This window comes from Pantherophis guttatus, chromosome 6, assembly GCF_059756535.1.
Source record: "Pantherophis guttatus breed Tessera chromosome 6, ASM5975653v1, whole genome shotgun sequence".
NCBI lineage: Eukaryota > Metazoa > Chordata > Lepidosauria > Squamata > Colubridae > Pantherophis > Pantherophis guttatus.
The window spans coordinates 39,819,009-39,841,577 of record NC_142068.1 but is presented as its reverse complement, the minus strand read 5'-3'; the positions used below and the strand labels follow the sequence as shown (position 1 = coordinate 39,841,577).

Sequence of the window (22,569 nt, the reverse complement as noted above, 5' to 3'; positions counted from 1 at the left end):
ATAACATGACAGACCCAAAAAAGTGAACAACATCAGTGAACACTTTCTTTAAAGAAAAAACAACAACAAATTGTAGAAACTTAAAGAAATCAAAGAAGATAAAAATTTACAACAGACATAAATAGAAGAAAAATACAATTGAAGTTAATGGGTTTGCTCTTTGAGTACTACTCTCAATTTCTTGTGAGTTCTCTCATCTTCCTCCATCTTTCTTAGAAAACAGGAAGGTGACACCTGTTGTGCAATGATAAAGGGTATGGTGTACAGAGAGAAAGAGAGAGAGGGGGGGGGAGGGAGAGAGGGAGAGAGAGGGAGAGAGAGAAATAAGGATACTTCCAGATAAAAACTGCTCTGATTAGCACAGTAGTAATCTTTGGAAATATATATTTTAAAAAGGATAACTCCCAGCACAGAAGTGTAGAATGCTGTGCTATAACTGCCACCTGGTTAGAAGCTGCAAGTCCCCTGAAAACCATCATGATTAAAAATACAAATATTAAACATGCCAGTCCAGCCTACTTGATGTCCATAAACATCTCCATCTGGAAGTACCTTTAATGGAAAAAGAAGCAATGAATAAAGCAATGCTGAAGGCAAACAAAACAATAAAGCAATTAATTAATTTTTAATTTTTAATTATTAATTGCTTAGTAAATTAATTACTAAGCAAGTAATTAATTTTTAATTATCTGATTAACGAAGTTGAGCATTACAAGTTGAAGAACACGAGAGAAAAAATGTAACAGATCAAAAAGTAACATGCAAACTCACATATGCTAGAATGGAAAAATGGGAAGCAAATGTCTGCAAGCAAATGTAAACCTTTTTGAGGCTAATTCGAGAAATGCATGCCTGTAATTAGGGCTTAGCAAAAATTAAATTCTGGACCATTTCCAGACCAGTATTAAATATTAGATTAAAATATAGTATGGGGATTCTAAGAAAGAATACAGCTTTAAGTAGACTATAGGCTGACCATCAAATGCTTCAAATCTTTTAAGCAAGGTTATATATTCTGGATTACTTAAACCATCACTGTGAAAAATCCTAAATATGACAATTTAGTTTGAGTTAATAACCCATTTGAAATCCATGGAGTAAATACATTTTCTCCTCAATTGAACTAGATATAAAATATTTTGCTTGCAGCTGACAATACTTTTTAAACTATTAATTAAATGGACTTTAGGTTGCTTTACTTCATTGTAATTCCAGAGCTACTGTAGTTATTTTATGTAGACAGTGAAACCAAATAACTTTGTTCATCCAGAAAGAAGAAAATATTGCCTTCTACAGTTGCATATTTTCTGAATCATAGAATCAAAGAATTGAAAGAGCCTTTTAGGAGATTATCTACAACAATCAGGTTAAAACATCCCTGAAAGTTGACTGCAGATTTGTTGATTCAAATACATCTACTGCTGTGTCAAGAATAATTAACACATATAAACTTAGCGTTCTTTTGAGAAATAAGGAACTCTGATAAATATACAGGTACAGCAACACCAAGGATGCACTGTCAACAAGTCCTAACATTAAATAAACTTACCTTACAATAGTATAAAAAGGTCTGAAATAAGATGACTAAGGTTAGCCATTTTCAAGCTCCTGCATTTAAGATCCTAAAATGCCTAAACCAGGATCATTTTAAGAAACTATTCATTTTCATATAGGTCTAACTAATCCTTGTACTCAAAATATTTATATCACAGAGTTCCAATATTAAGTGATGCAGAGTTTGTCTTTAGTGCCATCTAACATACTTAGTAAATATTTCACAAAGATTAGATGCCATTCTTGCTGCTGTGTGTACAATATATTAAAATTTTTGTTTGATAGCATAGACATTATTATGTCGTCCCACTTACCTATTTTCCAGATGTCCTATAATTATTTGTTTTCTGTAATTTTATATCTTAAATGTGAACTACTTTGACTTTTTGTTAAAAAAATGAAAAGTGGTTTATAAATTGTATAATAAATTAATCCTATAATTTACACATTTTATGCAAATTACTTTTATGCTAAGTATGGATTTCGAATAGCACTTTTTAAAATGAAGATTGCTATGTTTGTTTAATTTTTCCTCTATGAATTTTGTTTAATTTTTTAAAAGGTAGTGATTGCTGCTCTAGTGAATAGACTAGTTTATTTCCCATAAACTAGGGAACAACTGCACAACCTATTTATTGTTAATTAAACCTGGGAGCATCACAATGTATTAAAACGAGTCAATTAATTAAGCACAGCCTCTTCAATCACAGAAGATGCAGTTAGACTTCCAGTCCACTGATAATTGAGCTGAATGAACCAGAATATCCAATGTGGACAAAGGACAAAAAAGAAGGAAAGGAGAAAACAGGGTGGCACTGAGTACCAGCCCACTAGCAAATGAGTCACACCTGCTCCAATGACTTCTTCAATCTTCACGAAAGACACATCAATTTCCTTGGCAAATTCACGGACAGCTTCATTGGGGTCCTCATATGTAAAAGGATCAATGTAGATCTTCATTCCAGGGGAGCCTTCCCATTTTAGTGGGATAAAAGGAGAGAGAGAAAAAGAATCATATTCATCTCTGGGAGGAGGGTAGAATAGCACCCTGAAACTAAACCCTTCTTCCTTTCCTGATTTTTTTTTTTAAAACCAGGATCTCTTTCTGAGTTGGACAGTTCATTATCCCTTCTGTTCCAGTCTTTTCTTATTCTCTACTTCTCCTACAACATCTTTTCTTTTGCAGTCTCCCTGGAAATCCAGGACATATTAGTTATAATGGATCAGAAGTAAGAAATAGATTATATCCAAAAATGGGTGCACATTTTTACTTATCAAAGCCATACCAAGTCCATTAGCAAGAAAGTCAAAGAAAAAAGTGTAGCTAGAGAACAATATTTATTAGCCCAATGCCTTTTCTGCTTCCCTCTGATTGTGAGGGGTGCCTATGCCATAGCAGTGAATGCAGGAAAGAAATAGAAGCAAACTAAGAAGGAGAATGAGTGAAAAGGGGAGGGAAGAGAAAAGGGGAGAGAAGAAAGGAAGAAATCACTTTGGAAAGTAAGTTGTCTTGAGAAATTGAAAACCAAACTAAAAAGGAAAAATAAAATACAATCAGTACCTAAGAACACTATTAGTGTGCTCTTTAAAAAGTAGAGTTATAGAAAGACAAAATGAGGACTGAAAAAAAGAGGATAAAATCATTTTTCAACAGTTTAATGTTCTAGAAAGCTTTCTAGTTGATTCAGATTGACGAGCTTGCTGCTTGGAGTTAAAGGTCTTCTTACAAGTCTTTTTTGTTCAATTCACAAGAGCAAAGCTATGCAGCAAAACTACTTTGCTAGTTCCATAGGAAAAATGGCAGAAGATTTATGGCACTTCCCTTAATGCATAATTTAACCCATTTTTATTTACTCAGCATTACCTTTTGATTGTTTTGTGACTGCTACTGACAGAATGTAGCAATTACCAACTGGAAAGCATCTAAACAATAAAATACAATCTCCATAATAAATATTCTTCCGGTTTCTTTTACCCTTCTCTAAATGATTCTCTTTGTAGCTGATAAAACTCTACAGACATGATTGGAAGAATCTGAGAGTGCTAAAAGGACTTTGAAAGAAGGGTAGAAACCTTGTTATTTCACAAATCTTAAGACAGATCTTACATTCAGAAATACAAATCTTATTGGTAGAAGCACATACATTTTATAGTGAAACATATGAATCTAAGAACACACAAGTGTGAGGTACCACTAAGGCTGAAATATTTTTTTCTGCTAGGTGAAAAATCTAAGATTCTCATCCCTTCCTAAACTATTTTCTAGACCACAAGAGTCTTCAATTCCCTTTTCAAAATACTAAAGCAACTAAAACTACAAGATTTAGGTGATTGTTAACAGCTTCAAACATTATACTTCTACAAGTGATTGGAAGCTTTCCAGTTTCCCTGATACATGGTACATGCTGTAGGATAGGATGGCTCATATTCTTCAGTCAAAGGACTACCCTTGGCCTATGAATATTGTTTGAATGCTATTTCAAGACCATACTTCAGTAGATGTGGGTGGCTGTGGCTTATGTTTTATTTAAATATAATTCAATTATAGTATATTAATTTCCCAGACCCACATAATTCTGATTTTTACTTTCTTTCAGATTAATTTTTTTTTTTAAAAAAATGCTACTTTCAGAGGGTCTCAATCAAAAGGATTCAGGTATTTTGGATGACTCATTTAATATTAATATACCAGTATATTTTCCTACAGCTAAACATGCCTAGTCTGAACCAATAATGTCTAGATAACTCAACCAATTGCTTCAGATGTTATTGTAGAAATACACAACCAGTAATCTATGTAAAATTAACCAGTAAACCACATATAATTCTTAACTATCTTTGGAGCTGACCTGTAGGTAACTGAAAGGTGTCAGAAAGATAATAGGGAGAAGAAAGAAGATAATAAATTAGAAAGAAAAGAAGGGTCACCATACTAATGTTCAGTTTTGACCTGAATTATATAGATTGCATTACAGTTAATGCAGTGATCAAACCCTATACTAATTGATCAATTCCTTCATTACTAGATTAATTTTATAGTGCTAAATCTGATGTAGAGTATTCTGATATTTGAACAAACTATTAGGTACACATTGGTCCAAAGCTGGATTCTTCCATTGCCAACAATGAAACTTGCCAGGAAGTCATATCTATTTTGACTGCTTCATAAATGCTTCATCACATACACTTTTACAGTCCATAAATCCTTTTATAAGTGCAGCCAATTCTCTAGCAGAATTACAAAGGAATTTACAAGATGATAACCAAGTCTGGTTTACAGATTGGAACAGCAAAACAAACGTATAATTCAGGTGATCAATTTGAGGGCACAATGACCTTGTAACATAGCATACACTGTGCAAGTGTAATGTGGCTTCTAAATGCCCAGCAGTATAGAATGAAGGGCCAGGAAGAGGGTATATGCACAACTGATAAATGGCTTTGAACTTGTTAAGAAAATTTGCCATAGTTTGGAACTACCCTAGGGGTAAAGGTGGGCTGACATAATTAGCACAGCATGAATGAAAGCTCAAAGATCAGAGGATGAAAAGCACATCCAGCTATGCAATTATATGCTACATGCAACAACTCTGGTACTAATGATAGAGAATAGACTGATGCATATTTCTAGCTGATAGCACAAGCTTTGTTCTTTTATCATGCTGAGAATTAGCAGCTTCTCCATTCTGCCAAAGGAAAACATTTTGGTACTTCAAAGCTTGCTTACTTCTGTATCACCAACAGATGGTAATCAACAGAAAGATGTATTTCCTCAATTTTAGATTACTTTTTAAGGGCAATATCCTGTTTTATGGGTACTTTACAATAACTGATAACAAAACAATAACTGTCTATAATATTTTCCTTCTCTTTTATAAATATTCCTACTGGGTTTTGCAAAATGTTTTATTTCAGCAAATATTTAAACCATGAACAAATCTTTAGTCTCTTTGGATCATGGAATCTGTACCTCTCAGTGTTCTTTTGTTTATGACTCTCCAACTTTCAACCAAATACCTTCTAGAAAATGAAAATGTAAATGAGAATTTTGATCATAAATGTAAATTATGTGTTTGTTATTTTAATCTTTAACACATGAATTCATGTAACTTTCTCCGGAAATCACTGTAGCTTTTTAACTTTGCTTCTTCCATGCCACCATTCTGTGAATGAAGGGCTACACATCTTAAATTTTCTTTATTCTGTTACATTTAGCATGCAAATATATCAGAATGTAAAATATATAAAGATTCTGTATGATGTAAAGATTATAACCTGACACAAAGATTGCCAATGAAAAAAGTTCGTAATTCTTATGTGTAGTGTATTTTCCATGCTAGTATAAATAGCCACCTGAGATGGGCACCCTCATTAAATTATGTTTTTGTACTGATGCATGGTGATACTATTGCATATATCAAAATATTATACCAGTGTTGTGTTTCTTACATATTTTTTGGCCACCACTGAAAGCCTGAAGAATCAAATAGAAACAAGTAAAACATAATTGATTTAAATGTCACCCTAAACTAACTTACCCAATAGACAGACAGCAAACAATAACAGCCAGCCAGTCTGGTTTAGTGATAAAGGCAATAGGCTAGAAAGCAGGAGGCTGTGAGTTCAAGTCTTGTCTTAGGCATAAAAACCAGATGGGTGACTTTGGGCCAGTCACTCTCTCAGTCCAATCAACCTCACAGGATTGAGGAAAATAGGAGAAGGAAACTATGTTGTGTGTGCCTTGATTTATTTGTAAAAATAATAAAGATGTGATATAAATAACACTCAAGTCTTTGCCAACATTTACGTCATTTACATTTATATCTATCCATACATAAATAAAAGGAGCGCAGTCTGCTCCAGTTTTTGGGGAATTTATTTTTATTCATCTTAATTTTAGCATCTTGAGCACTCTGATAAACCATTAGCCATAGAGAAGGGGTAATTTCTCTAACATTTATGTATTTATGTATTTATTTACTTCCAATGTATACTACATAAATTCTTTTTTAAATTCAATTGTTCATGCGTGCTAAGTTGTTTCCAACTCTAGGGGTGGTGCTCATCTCCATTTCTAAGCCGAAGAGCCAGCGCTGTCCGAAGACGTCTCTATGGTCATGTGGCCAGCATGACTAAACACCAAAGGTGCACAGAGCACTGTTATCTTCCCACCAAAGTGGTCCCTGTTTTTCTACTTGCATTTTTTATGTGCTTTCATACTGCTAGGTTGGCAGAAGCTGGGACAAGTAACAGGAGCTCACTCTGTTATGTGGGGCTAGGGATTCGAACTGCTGAACTGCCGACCTTCTCATTGACAAGCTCAGTGTCTTAGCCACTGAGCCACCACATCCCTAATTTAATTAATTATGAAGCCCTTATTTCCAATGAAGTGTAGGGTATCTGAGCTTCTCAGAAAAAAGCTTTTTATCCAGATCCTGGCTGGGCCTAAATTTCCTAAACTTTACAAATGAAATTTTGAGTAATAGCTGAAAACTTCCCAATATGAAGTTAATTATAAAATTATTGTGAAAATCTATATCTATTCCTTACTGGCCACCCCATCACTTAACTGTCAAGGTGAAAGTGATCTTATTTTAGATAATTTCCTTACTGATCATGGGATATCTGACTAAAGCTAACAGAGTCAAGCAACAACCACATGGCCAATCAAAGATGATGGCTTTCATACATGACAATTTCATTGATATTGATGAAGGTGACCTGCCTGTTTTCTTTTCCCTTATACTTTATTTAAAAAAAAATGGAGCAAAATAAAGTAAAAACAAGGGTCAGCAGGAGATTAGAAATTTAGTGATTTAGCAAATAAGAGATTGGATCTACCTTTCTGCCTTTACTTAAAAGATATTCTATTAGCCATTGTTACTTTGGGGAAAGAATATGACATTAGGAAATGCCCATGGAAAAGGGTTAACGTAGACTGTTCCATCCACGCTGCAGGTTCTTGTAAAAATCTCTCATTATTAATTCAGAAAAATAAGTCTCCAGGCTGAAAACCAGTCACAATCTCTCACACCCCATTTTCTTTGCTCCAAATAGGACAAACACTGAAAGTAGGTAATGGTAATGAGGAATGAAAGTTGTCCAGTCATCACATCCTTCTAAACGATTTCTTTCCTGAGGTTGCATCAAAATATAATTTAAGAGTGTTTCCTAGCTGATCACAGTTTCTTTGAAGTCTACTCATCAAAACTCCAGTCCAGACATTTATCAGCTCCATTTCATCTCCATATCATTCACTTTGGACCCTCATACCTCTTGCCATGTTCAGTCTTATGTTTACTTTAGAAACATAGTATATAATATTGCTTCTGCTTAGTTAAAAACATAAATACATAAAAAAAAAAAATAAGGCATGATCTACAGAAATATTTTGATCACAGAAATAGTGAGAACGCTAATACAGCAGTGTAAACTGATAGATCTAAAACTTTTAAGCTATGCATTTTTGTCAATTTAAAAAAATGCCTATAGTAATAATCTGAAATAAGGAAATGGTTAGGTACTACAGTATTTTCATATTTACCACATTAATTATAGAGACTTGGATAAGAAGCTATTCTTATTCATAATGGTCTTTTTAGAGCAATTTTAGTTTGTTTAAAATCATTAGACTCCCAACAGCAAACTATATTGGCCTATATCCGTGATGGCGAACCTATGGCACGGGTGCCACAGGTGGCACGTGCAGCCATATTGGTGGGCACACGAGCTCAGCTCCAGCACACATGTGTGCACCAGTCAGTTGATTTTTGGGCCTTCTGGGCCTACCTGAAGTCAGGAAACACACTATTTCCAGCCTCCAGAGGGCCTCGGGGGGGGGGAGAAGGCCGTGTTTGCCCTCCCCAGGCTCCTAGAAAGGCTCTGAAACCTGGGGAGAGCGAAAAATGGCCTACTGGGCCCAGGTGCCATCACATGCCAAAAGCAGGGGGAGCATGGGGGGGCAGGGCGCATAGAATTATGGATGTGGGCACACATGCGTATGACCTTCCCCGCGCTCCCCCCGCTTTTGGCACGTGATGGCAAAAAGGTTAGCCATCACTGGCCTATATAATTTCAAGCAGAATTTACAGATAACTACATTCAAAACCTTAGGAATACACTGAAACAAATTTGAAGGTCAGCAAATACAAAAGCTTTTATGAAGCTTTAATTCTGTTGCATTTTAATATTCATTTGATTAACCTTTACTATCATGATACAGTAGCATATTCTGGTCCATCCATTTGAATAATAATGAGGATGTTCTCCCCTACATTTTAGGCTCACATTGTCTTTTTAAAGAAATAAAATGTCTGGGAGACTTTGCCTCTACAGTGCAAATTGGATTTCAGCTGCTCCCAATTTGGTTTCTTACCTTTTATCTCATTTCCTGGTTTGGCTGAGGTTTACTTAGGTATTGCTGATGGCTGTAATCTATAGAACCCCAAAGAGTTATGCACATTTGTGTTACAGATTTTCCCCAAACACCTGGGAACTATCAAATATAATTGTTTGCAGCTGGTTCTACATACCCTGTAAGCAAATAAAGCATGTGTAGGTAGGCTGTAACTATTTGGTGGTTAGGCTTGTGATTACCCTACTCACTTTCCTAATATGTTAAAAAGAACCTTGATTGTATAAAAACTGATTCGCTGCTTTCCATGACCCAGATTGAATTCAGGAAGCAATAAGAATGTGATCTGTTTATGAAACAGGAGATAAGAACATTTTCCAACATTTCACTGTTCCTGATAAATCAATGCACTTGGACAAAATATTTTTAGACTGAATAAAATACCAAGTTTTGATTATACGTTCTTCTGAGACCTTGCTTTTGCTTGCCAATCAAATCATGACCAGCACAAATACAACTACCCTTTCTGTATTCTGTAACAAGCTCCCATTTCAGGTGAACTATGTGAAGTTCTATATTCCAGGGATATTCTCAGAAAGATTGAAGACAACCACTTATTTCAAATAAACAACTAGCTCAGGACTATATGTCAACAAGTGCTGTATATCTTGGCTTTTCATTTTGTCTAAATGAAGCTGGGTAAAAAAGTGTTCTAAATCTACTTCAAATATCTAGCTAAACAAACGAGAAGCCTTATCTTCTGAGGTTAAGGATTTCCTTCAGGGCTTTTCGTGAATCCTTTCATTTATCCAGTTTCCATGTTCTCTGTTGTTAATTAGTTCTGTTGAGCATCTGCAAAGGAAATTCTGATAGTTCTATGTTTGCTCTTACTTTATTCTCTGTCCAAAAGGTTTGTATGCATCCATTTTGGCCAGAATTTATAAACTGTTTCTAACATAAAGGAACTATAGTAGTGATGGCGAACCTATGGCACGCATGGCCAAAGAGGCACGCAAAGCCATGTCACCCGGCACGCGCCTCCTTGCCTATTTGTCTTCCGGGTTTCTGGCACACATATGATCAGCTGTACTTCGAGCATGTGGCAGTGCCGAAAACCGGTGTGTGCATGTGTGCAGGCCAGCTGATTGTCGGGTGTGCATGTGTGCTGGAACCCGGAAGTTCGGCTTTCCAGAGCACGATCCCTTCGCACACAGGGCAGTGCCGAAAACCGGCCTGCACATGCGCACCGGCCAGCTGATTGCCAGGCATGCATGAACGCTAGAACCCGGAAGTTCAGCTTTTCCGAAGAGCATGTGCACGCATGAGGAACATTTTTGTGCGACCTTTTCGGCAACCAGTGCCAAAAAGTTCGCCATCACTGAACTATAGCAACCTTAAGATAATATATCTATTCTTTGCTAATATCCATTTTTTCCTTCTTTTTTGTCTTCCCAGCAAGTCCTCCCCCCCCAAGTATTTTTCAGTCTTCATCTCAACTCCAAACCAGGCGATTAAAAGATACGACTATTATCAAAGCCTTACAACAAAGTACTTACAACTTTCCTGGCCCATCCATAACCTTCCAAAGGCTTCTTGCACTCACCTCTACCGGTACTGTAATGCTGGAGTTTATCACTGTATACTGCCTCTTTGCTATATGCTCGCTTCCTAGGAAAATAAAAAGTAAACATCAGTTCAAATTATGTCCAAATTCTCAGATTGAGCACCCTTTGAAAAGCATTTGAAGGCAGTGATTGTATAAATATGCCACTTCTCTATTGCCTGGCCTCTGCTTCCAATATTGTTTTTCTCCTATGCCCCTGCATATATTTTCCTGTGTCCCCTCTGGTTCATGACCTATATTACCTATTATTCAGACATGAGAGAGCAACTGGTGCATTGTTTTGGCATCAACCAGACAGTACTTGCATTATAATATACTTTCGTTTTCTGTGCCCCCCCCCTGGCTCATTCGGTTTCCCCCTCCCCCAATTATGTTTTTCACATGTGGCCTCCTTGAAATATCCTAGGGGGCCATATGGCTCTGAATTGATAACTGCTGCTATAGACCAAGTACTTTGTAATTCTAGCTCTATCATCATGCCATCAGAAGAGTCTGATGAGGATAAGACTCAGCTTGCTTCTCTAGGGGAAGAAAAATCAGTTCTGTGTTTAGGGCTTTGTCATCAGCTTCTGGCTGAAAAGGAACCATCAGCAAAAACTACACTGAACTATTTTAAGAGAAGTCTGAGTTTGTAATATGATGGTAAGGTCCTTTTGCATCTAGACAGCTCCCACATAGGGGGAAAAGGTGATCACATCCCAAATCATAGCTGTCCACATAAGGATCAGTTAGTAAATTACTAAAATAGTATTTATTACTCTTATGGGATAACTTCAGGCAACAGCATTAATTTAAACCAATCCATGATTCTATTTCCTGCTGTCTTCTGCTGTGGTTGATCTAATCCATCTGCTCTGTCTTCACTGGAATTTTCCTGATTAAGTAAGATACCTTTATTTTCCCTGGAAGATAGCAATACAATATACCCAGGATTATCTTTTTCCTTTAATAAATCCACATCCCATTAAAGGGCTTATTTCAGATATAATGCAAAGTTGGTTTTAACTCTAGTTTGTTGAATAAATCACAATGGCTGAATTCACACCTACTGTAACAAGAGGCAGAATGTTTACATTTTTCAGGCTAAGGTAGCATTTGGCCCTTGGGTGATAAAATGTAAGCAGAACCCCGGGCATAACTCTTTTTGATTTAATTAAATTAATTTACTTAAGTGCAGTTTGTATGCATATAGTATATTTCACATAAACTGTATTTAAGTAATTTAAATTTAAATAAAAATTACTCAATTCCCTTCTCACATATGAATATATTGAACAAAACATTTCAATAGACTTTGAGGGGCACACCAAAGGAGGTTTCACGTTGTGTACCTCCATAATGAATTTACAAGTTTACAATTCATAGCAGCCGGCAGCATATAATCTGTAAATCAAAGCAATACAAACCACATCCTGGCTCAGCATAATCTACGAATCCATCCCTGGGTCCTTAGTAGGTGTATTAGCATTGCGAAGTCGATTAGCTGATCACAAATTAAAACGATTCCTACATTAGAGAACCCATTCCAGAAATGTATCACGGGCATGTGCAAGGAACGGGACTAAAGCCAGTCAAAATGACAAGCATGAATGTATGACTGGAGCCAAATTCCTGTGTAGACTCATGCAACACGAACACGTCTACAAAGGGTTAGAACTAGATCACACTCACCCTCTTAACTAATTTAATACAGGTTAAGTCCTCGACTTATGAGCACAATTGAGCCCAAAATTTATGTTGCTAAGCGAGACATTTGTTAGGTGAGTGTTGTCCAATTTTATGACCTTTCTTGCCACAGTTGTTAAGTGAATCATTGCAGTTGTTAAATTAGTAACATGATTGTTAAGTGAATCTGGATTTCCCAACTGACTGCTTGCCAGATGTTCGCAAAAGGCGATCACTTGACCCCAAGACACTGCAACGGTCATAAAGATGAACCAGTTGCCAAGCATCTGAATTTTGATTACATGACTATGAGGATACTGCAAAGGTCATAGGTGTGAAAAATGGTCATGTCGCTTTTTTCAGTGTGGTTGTAACTTTGAGCAGTCATTAAAGGAATTCTTGTATGTCAAGGACTACATGTACTTCCCTATGAGAGCTCCTGAAATGCATTTTGCAGAAAACTACCATTGTGGCCTGTTTTTGACCAACAGTTCATGGAGCTATTTTACTGCTTATTAGTAACCTATGACTATCACTAAGTGTTGTATCTTATGATTCTTGATGAATATTTTATTTTTGGAGCATATGCACCAAAGACAAAGTCCTTGTGTGTCCAATCACACTTGGCCAATAAAGAATTCTATTCTATTCTATACTGTCCTTCAAAATTTAATATGATTTACTGAAATAATTTAGTAATTTCTTGCATTATTAGTATTAGTATGTCAGGTACAATTTCAGTGGTTTGCAATTACAATTACAATTAAAACTAAATAAAACAGACTTACAATCTGGTTAAAAACTATTACAATAAAATAACCTTTTTTGTGTGTGGATAATATAGGATCAAGAAACAGAAAGGCAATGGAAATAGGAAAAACCCATTTATTGCACCATAGTAACCAACAGAAGGCTAACACACCATAAATATCCTCTGCGGGAGACCAAAAAGAGAATCGTTTGGAGAAGATTAAGCTTAGGGCAAACATTAGAAGGCAGTTGGCCTTGGGAGACAAGCTTCCTAAACGTGGGCCCATCAAACAAAGGGAGTTATCTAGGTAATTTTTTTTCTTTTGATTTGGTATTCTCAACAGTGGTGCATACCTGGAGCTCTCTGACATATAAATGTTTTTGGTACATATGGCTTTTTTTTTTCAAAGATGTCCACCGGTACATCCACTCATTTGTAGGATATTTTCTGTGCAATCACCGCAGATCATTAGTTTTGCCAAAAGTATCCTGCTGAACATTTATGCATTCCTGCTATATCCTCTGGGAAAGTTCCTCTTTGGAATGGAAAGAAAAGGCTAATGGGGCAAGTAATACCTGCTGCAAACAATTGAAATAGCCACCAAGGAGACAATGAAGACGACTCCTGCTGCGGCAGAACCAGCAATCAATGGCAGTTGTTCTCTCAGTTCTGACTTGTAGTCATCTGGGAGGGAAAAAAATAAGTAGTTTTGTAATTTTCCTGCCTGCTGATATATACCTTCCATAGTTAATAATACATCCTGATTATTTATTGATGAGACTGGTACCCTCCTATTCTTCCAGGATGGCATACACAGGTAATTGCATTTTACCCTACTGTTTGCAAAATGAGATAAGCTAACAAGCAGTGTTTGGTTCAAGGCAACCCAGGGAGTTGCATGGCAAATCAGGAATTTTAATCTGTAGTCCCCTTTTTAAGCCCCAGTATTCACTACCAAAACTATTACGGTAGATCCTCTCATGTCCTGAAATTAATTTTGTAGTTGCTAATAGAACTCAGGTTTGATTGCAAACTCCTCCTCCTCCTCCAACAATTATATTTAGCATTAAAGCTAAGAAAACACAACCCAAACAACAGATTCTACAATTAAGTGGAAACTTCTGGAATTCTTGATGTTCTATGAGCTTGGTTATTTGCTTGGACATTTAATTTCCCAGCTAGGTGACATCATCAGTGCAGTAAGTATGGGATTTGCTAACCTGTTTCTGTATAATAGCTTACCCAGTCAGTTTTGGTGGAGGTTAAGCTAATATATATGTATATATGTATATATGTATATATGTATATATGTATGCAGGTCTTTGGTTATTCGGGTTTTCTCCTGCGTAAAATTGGAGGTGTCTTGGCAACGTTTCGACGAAGTCTCATTTGTCATCTTCAGGCTGGTGTTCTCGGCTTCGTGCTTCTAGGAGCAATGCTTCGTCGAAACGTTGCCAAGACACCTCCAATTTTACGCAGGAGAAAACCCGAATAACCAAAGACCTACATACAAACACCCGTGAAAACCTCAGAAAACAAGTATATATGTATATATGTATATATGTATGTATGTATATATATGTGTATATATATACATATACATATATATATATATACATATACATATATATATATATATATACACATATACATATATATACACACACACACACATACTAGCAGACAACAACCCTACACTCACTCATGTTACTTAGTTGGATAATGAAACATCTGTAAGCACACAACCAAACTCAGAGAGCACCAAAGACCCCACATTGAGCTATATATATTTGTTCTAAATTGAAACATTGGTGGGATTGTGGAGAATGGTTTATAAGTGTTCATTCTGCTAGTAATATCAATCATAATTTAGATTTCTATCCTTCTGTCTTTTTATCACAAGTACTGATTAATTTCTACATTTTAGCAAACTTTAGTTTGCCATTATAAATTGAACAATTTATGGCTTCTTCTTGCCCTGAAATTCAGGACTGATACTTAATATAAAACTCTAGGAAATAATACCCTTGTAACATTGTCTGGCTTCCTCAAGAAATTATTCAGATAAAGGGCTGTCTACTTGCACCCACCTTACCACAATGGACTGGTAGACAATAAATTAATTTGATTAACATTACTGCTTATCTTCTAATAATTCTGGCATGAATACTTAATAGCTTAAAATAAATTCATACAAACAGAAAATTTCACACCTCTTTTTAATTTTCTTATTCTCATTTGAAGCTAATTACTGGTATCTGTTTTATCTCCTGCCTGATGCATAAATTTTGAACAAATTCTCATCTAACAATCAATTATTATTTAATAATACAGTATCCATTCTTGTTAGATTTCAATTAGCTGCTTATGTTTCGGGCAGAATATTCTCTATGCCTGTCTAATTGTCTAAGTAAAATGGAAAGATATTTTTAAAAGGGCTCATCTTTTCAGTTAGCAGTTGGTGCACATATGCTTCCCATTTCTTTCTTCAGTTAGACATTGCTCAAGGACAGTGGACTCTGGGTTACAGTTAGGCTTATGTAGCAAAACTATGTAAAAATATTCTAGAGGGGAACCATCTGAGTTATGATATTATGATGTGGGACATTAGTATAGATTAATTAAGAGGTTAAACCAGGTTTATTCATTTGTTAACAGGTTTATTCATTTGCTAAAAAAAACTTAAGAGGCCAATATGGGCCACTATATACTTGTTTTTTTCCATCAACACACTTTTGAATTAATATGCAATTAGTCACATTAATTGTTCTATCATGTTGTATACATACTCAAGGACACTGATTATATAATGAATTATATTCAGAATATTTTTGAAAAGCATCCAGCTCATGACAAAATCAGTACGATGTGCAGCAATATCTGCATAACCCTAGGTTTCCTGTGGAATGAATTTAATGTTGTTAAGGATGAATGTAAAAAGAGACTGCCAAAAACAGAAGAAAGCAAATTTGATGTCAGAATATAGCCATAGAAATTGTCAAGAAGACAAGCCAAAGCCAAGAAAGATGAAAATGTCGTAAAGGAACTTAACAAAGAGTTTCAGAGAATGGTTTCATGAGACAAGAACCAGTATTACAATAACATCTGTAAAGGTACTGAACATGGAAACAGCATGGAAAAAGAGGAAAAGTTATTTTAAAAAAATATCTGAACTTAGTCAGAGGTTCCAACCTCAAATTGATATAATGCTGCATTTCATGATTTTTAAGAAAAAACCTAAGGCACCTTTTCAGCCTTGTTTTTCTCCTGCGGCCCCCACCCCACTCTACATTCAAGTCTCATTATCAGATACACACATTAAATAATAATCTAATACATTTTCTTGCATCAACAACGTAGTATTTGCAGTATAATGCACTTGGATTTTCTATGACCCCCTGACGCATGTCATGGCCCCCCATTTCATGTTTTTCATCTGTGTCCCAAGGTCCCACAGGGGATAATATGGCTGCTAGTTGAGAACTGCTGTACTAACGAATGCCAGTAGACAGATAATAATCAACTCAAAGGAAATCAAACAAAAAGCCAGAAATTGAGAGACCATGAATTCTGACCGTCTTAGCCATGAAAGGGCTGGGTGACCTTGGGCCAGCCAATCTATCTCAGCCCAACTCACCTCAAGGGATTGTTGTTGTAGGGAAAATAGGAAGAGGAAGGTATGTTGGAGTTATTTGTAAAATCATTAAAGGCAGGACATAAATAAATAATAAACGGAAGTATACTGAAATACAGGTAGTCCTCAACCTATGACCATTGGGTCAGTGACCATTCTAAGTTGCAATAGCAGTAAATGAGTTCTGGATTTTTTTGCACCCTGTGGTCATGTGATCTGAATGCCTGGCAATCCATTTGCACTTACAACCAGTTGTAGCACCACCATGATCACATGATTGCCATTTGCAACTTTCTCTGCTGGCTTCCCAGATAGTAAATGGGGAAGCTGGCAGGGAAGATCGCAGGAGACTGGAGTAAGTCTCTCCCACCCATGCATCCTCCTTCTGTTCCATTCCACTCACACCATGCCAGTCACTCACCTCCCTGCACATCCCTGACTTCACACCTTTGCACACTTTGCCCTGTACACATGGCATCTCTCACATACCCTCCCCTCACCTTTCCCAATCCATATGGCACCCCTCTTGCACACACCCCAGGCAGGCACCTCTTGCACACACCCTTGCATTCACATTTACCCTCCCTGACCTCTTGTTCACTCCTTGAAGCTTCCCCGTGTTGCACCTCTTGTGCATCCTCCCTGCCCTTTCTCACAAAAGAGTCCTATATGCTGTTGTAAGTACAGGACTACTTGCATTATACAGTAGAGAGATCAACATCCAAGATAACTTGGAAGATAATTCCTGCTTACAGGAACCTCTAATATTAGATGATCAGTACTCATTATCAAACTGAAAGGCTACAAGACTAATGGCACTTCTATGGGAACATGGAAAGAAATAGAAAAAGAATCAATCAAGTAACAAATTGTACCAGCAAAACTGTAAAATTACACGGTAACCAATAAATTGGAAGAACAGTCCAATTGGAAGATTAGTCCAATTGGAATATCAATCTACATACCAAAACCACCTGAAAGGGAGAATTAAAAGTGTGTGTGTGCCAACTCTTTTGCAATATTCTTCATTTCACATACTAACAAAATAATGCTTAGGATCAACAATGCAGATTAAAGTCCTACCTGAAAAAAGAAATGGTTATAGGAAAGGGACAGGAAAATAAGGCAATAATGCTGATCTACAGAGGATAATTGAGAAAGCCAAAGAATACCCAAAAGAATTAAATATGCTCTTCATTTATTAAGGAAAAGCATTTGATCATATTAAGCTATGAAATGGGCTTAGAAAAATGGGTATCCCAGAACATCTCATTTTCCTTGTGAAAAACTTAAATACAGTTTAGGAAGCCACATTACAGACAGAACATGGAGAAATATATTGGTTCCAGAGTTTGAAATGAATGCAACAAGGCTGTATACCCTTCCCTTATTTATTCAATCTATTTGCCGTGCACATATATGTATTAAGGGAAACTAGATTGAATGATTAACCTAGTTCTAAAATTGGAGGAAGAAACTTCAATAACTTGAACTATACCAATGGCTGAAAATACAAAGTTTCTGCAAGGTTTCATGATAAAACTCAAAAGTACACCATGAAAAAGTAGGGCTAAACAACCAGCCTAGAACAGACAATGAAGATATCCAAGTGGTGGATTGCTTCTGCCTTTCAGGATCAACCATCAACTAGTATGAAAACAAGCAGTTCAGAAATACATCATGTATTACCACTTGGTACAGCAGCTATGAAGATCTTGGAAAACTATTCAAATGCAGTTATGTGTCTATACTAATAGCGATCAGGACTTTGAAGAATCAGGATAGGATGAATATTAATTGCTTTTGAACATTGATGTTGGCAGACTCCTAGAATACGGTAGACAGCCAAGAAAACAAATGAATGGATCACTGAACAAAATCAACTTAGTGTTCTCACTCAAGCCACTAGGCTCAGACAAAGACCTAGCTTCTAAAGAAGACTGTAATGCTGGGAAAGATGGACGGAAAGATAGAAAAGAAGAGCATGACCAGCAGCAAGATGAATAGACTTGGTAAGTCTACAATGGTGATGAGTGCACTATTGGAAGACATAAGAGACCAGGTAAGGGATAGATCATCCTAGATGAAACTTAACTATATTGTCTCTTACAGCCAATAATGACTTGGTGGCACATAATCACAATAGGTTTACAACAAATGAGAACTGAATGGTTGCAGTAGTAGGATGGATCAGAATAAGAAAACAACTTTTTTATTGTAGATGCAGAACTTCATACCTAGAATGTTGTCAGGATTTTGGAGCAGATGTCAAACAAGTCTCTCTCCAAAATCCTTTCAGCTCCAGGCAAAGAATACCCCTCCTCCCCTCTTAAATTTAGGGGGAAATAATAGGTGAACTTATTTTTTTAGTATTTGATTCTTGTAGATTATTATTATTTTTGCTATTTTTATCATGTGGCCATTTTATTGTTTTCAGTGCTTATTACACCTTTTAAAAAAGCTATTGTTTAGGCAAGGGCTGGTATGCATCTCCTCTCTCTCTCTCTCTCTCTCTCTCTCTCTCTCTCTCTCTCTCTCTCTCTCTCTTTAAAAACAATTAAAAACATCTGCCTACCCCAAATTTGGAAAGCTGTAATGAAGTTTATCAAGATGATTCTGAGTAGATCTGAATATGAATTTTCTAAAATATTATTTCCTAAGCTAGTGGCCTCTAGGCAGGTAAGTGTGGATGATGAGCATTATACTCCAATGTACCTGCAGGCTCCAATGACATTTAGTGTGCATCAAATATCTCTCCTAGGCATCTCAAAACATTCCCACTCTCCAGAAATTCTATCCCATAATCTGTTGCTAGGTAACAATAGAAATTTCATAGAAAATATGCCTACTGCAGTTCATAGCAATCCACAGCTCTCTCTCTATATGCTAGGGTTTAAATCCAAGACTTTTCTTCCTGCCTTTCTGAGTCAACAATATTCCATGGCTTTCTTTAAGACTATGCGAACAACTGCAGCTCAGGCAGGTTTACATAATGATTCTACATAGTCTGAGAATTATAAATTCCTACCTTGCCAGCTTCAGCTCTTACAGTGTATTATAAACTTTTGTTTTGTATTTCAAATTATCTTGTACTAGTCTCCAGAAATGAATTATGTATGATTAAAGAATGATTTTGGTCACTTTGCAAATAGTTCACTTTTAACGTAAGTTTCCTAAAAAACCTATACAAATTACTGTATTTCAAAGGTCTACAGGTGATCAATTGCTGGCTTATTGATCCATCTAAATATTTTCTCTTTCATTCTGTATGTTTTCAAAAATGATTTTTCTTACTTATACATTACTGAAACACTACACATATATCGGCCATAAACCCGGAAAGTAGCTACTGAGTCTTTTAATTCTGACACTTATTGTGAAATATTCAGCCCCAACATCTTTTAATATTTTTAAAAAGGTTTGTATACATACCTTTCTAATATAAGGGGTCTTTTTAGACACTTCCCCTAGTGTTTCTTTAAGAGCTCAGCTATTTCCAATGTAATCTTTTAAAATGCAACTTTTCAAATGCAACTAATCCTTAAGCACAAAACATTTTAAAATATACTCCTTGGGCAGCAGGGCATGAAAAAAAGGCATGTTATCTGTGCCTTTAAAAAAAAAACTGATAATGACCATCATAAATAGAGTCCACATATTGGTGCAAATTTAAGTTCATCCATTCCACAGCCTTTAAAATCTGCACTCAACTTTTTTAAAAAAATGTTTCTCTGTTCACGTCCAGATCCTTGAATAACCTGCTACTATGCACTTTGGTGTTCCAACACAGACTGGGCCTTAGCTCTTCCTAAGTAGTAGTGGTGGAGCTTGTTTTCTTTTACAGTTAGAAACAAAGAAAATCTTGACTAGTGAGGAGGAGGAGGAAGAGGTGGAGGAATTTCAGCCAGATTAGACATCCAACTGACAATAAATCACACTTATCTGTAAATCACTTGATCTTGCCATGCTATCCCATCACAGAAGGGTTTGAATAGACAAGTTGATTTTATTCAAATACAGTGTGGGAATTTGACAGTGAGTGCAACCAAGTTCCCTCACTTTTCAAAGGCACTCACCATCTGTCAGAGTTTGGAAGCACATTTTTCCACTGTATTTCCCATAGCCAGCTACTGTCCGAGCCCGCACCTGCACTACATAAACCATTCCAGGCCGGAGCCCATCGATTCGTGCAGTGTTGGTCTGACTTTTGGCCATAGAGGAGTTGTACTCACTGTGGTCCTTCAGTAAAGAACAAATGAAGGAGAAGTATGAGGAAAGAAGCAAGATTATTTTTGCAGTATCAACTACGATGCTGGTAAAAAAAAATTCAATCCCATGTACCAACTTGTTTCTTGCTTTCCACCTGCTTAATGAATAGGATGGAATGAGGATAACCAGAGGGCTATTTTCTAACTATCTAAAACAAATTGAAATTGGGCTTTGGGGACATTCTAAAACTGTAACTCTAATAAACCTTAGAAATTTTCATGTTTAATGGGAATTGTGACCAGTCATCTGGAGGCTTCCTGAATGGGAAAGCTGAAGTTTTCACATTTCTGAGAAAGGACCAAGGAAGTTAGAGTTTTACATATCAATATTACTCAAATCCGTTTTGATTCTTACAGTCCTTCTGTAATAATGTATAAATGAAAATAACTACAAATAATAAGTAATGAGAAAATTGTTGTACTTATGCAACTTGCAGTGGAGGTGCCTATTGTGTAAGTAAATGAGTAATATCTATATGTTTTTCTGCAAAAAGAATACAATGCAATGGCTTTCTGGTAAATAATATTAATATTCAGCAAAAATGTTTATTCTAGCTACTAACTCTTATAAATGGCCAGAATAAGAGAAACCATAGCTATATTTCAATACTTATCTTCTACGCTTGGCATGACCTGACTATGAAAATGATATAAAACAGCCATCACAGTTCAAGCACAAAGATAAGGCATAACAAAACTAGCATCCTTTCTCAAGTTTTTTAGCATGCAGATTTTTTTTTTTTTGTTACATTTGGTTGAAAATCTTTATTTTGACTCAAAACTTTGATTTTATCCACTTTTCCTATTTATTCCTGGATATGGTCTGTCCTAGATTTACTGCAAGTGTGACAAATGCAACCGAGTACAATATTGTGCCTGTGACATTACTTCGTCTCTCTGGATGATTGTCTAATCCTAAACATCAGGCATGGTTGGCAGGCCTGTACAGCAGCATGGCAGCTGATGCTTGCTTCCTGACAATCTGGCATTGGATATCATTTACTGTACCCCAGGGCCTCGTGGGCAAAACTAGTTCAATCTACAGCCAACTGTGTCGGATTATATCTATCTAGTTCTTACAAGGTAATAAAACAGGAGTCATCTGTAGGATAGCAGGAGCTTACAAGATAGCTTTTGAAAGATAAGTATAGACATTAAGGACTGTTATACAGTACACAAAATACTATCCAAGCATCATCCAAATAAGTCCAGGATGCAGGCTGGCATTCCTAGCAAACTTTCAGTTGTTAAAGCAATCCTTATTCAAGAACACAGGGACTGAAATAAATATATAATGCAGACAAGTAGGAACCAGCTTCAATTAATTACTGTTGCAAAGATTTTTCTGCAGATTGTTTTAGTGTAGCTTGCAACAGGAATTCCCAATCTGCTGGTGTTTATCACAAGGCAAATAACAGGTAAAATTCATTAAACCAGAAAGCCATCATGGAAGACTCGACAAAGAAAGAACCCAACCACCTATATTAAAAAATAATAATAATCCAAGTCAAGTTTATCTCACAAGTTCCTTATTGCTAGGTGGAAAAGAGGGCATAAGAAGGATAATCTATTTAAAATAAAATAAGATTTTCACAGTGTTATCCAGAACCTTAGGCTGGAGTGAACACAGAAAATCTACAATCTAATTTTTGAATTAAATCAAAATCATGCATTCCATGATATGTTAAAAATAGCTGGTAGTTTTAATTCCATTGTCTC

The 22,569-nt window shown here is 36.2% G+C and overlaps 1 protein-coding gene across 4 annotated transcripts in view; it reads right to left on the bottom strand.

Annotated features, from left to right (window-relative positions):
• EPHB1 (EPH receptor B1) overlaps positions 1-22,569 on the bottom strand; it is a 370,380-nt gene that overhangs the window by 48,223 nt on the left and 299,588 nt on the right. For 2 of the 4 annotated variants that reach the window (XM_034439598.3, XM_034439597.2), the window contains exons 7-10: positions 20,659-20,821; positions 13,524-13,632; positions 10,512-10,576; positions 2,403-2,525 (exon numbers count right to left, since the gene is read on the bottom strand). In XM_034439598.3, coding sequence (XP_034295489.2) covers positions 2,403-2,525; positions 10,512-10,576; positions 13,524-13,632; positions 20,659-20,821 — 460 coding nt within the window. The remainder of the gene's footprint in view (positions 1-2,402; positions 2,526-10,511; positions 10,577-13,523; positions 13,633-20,658; positions 20,822-22,569) is intronic. The other 2 variants (XM_087872718.1, XM_034439599.3) reach the window with 1 other exon arrangement.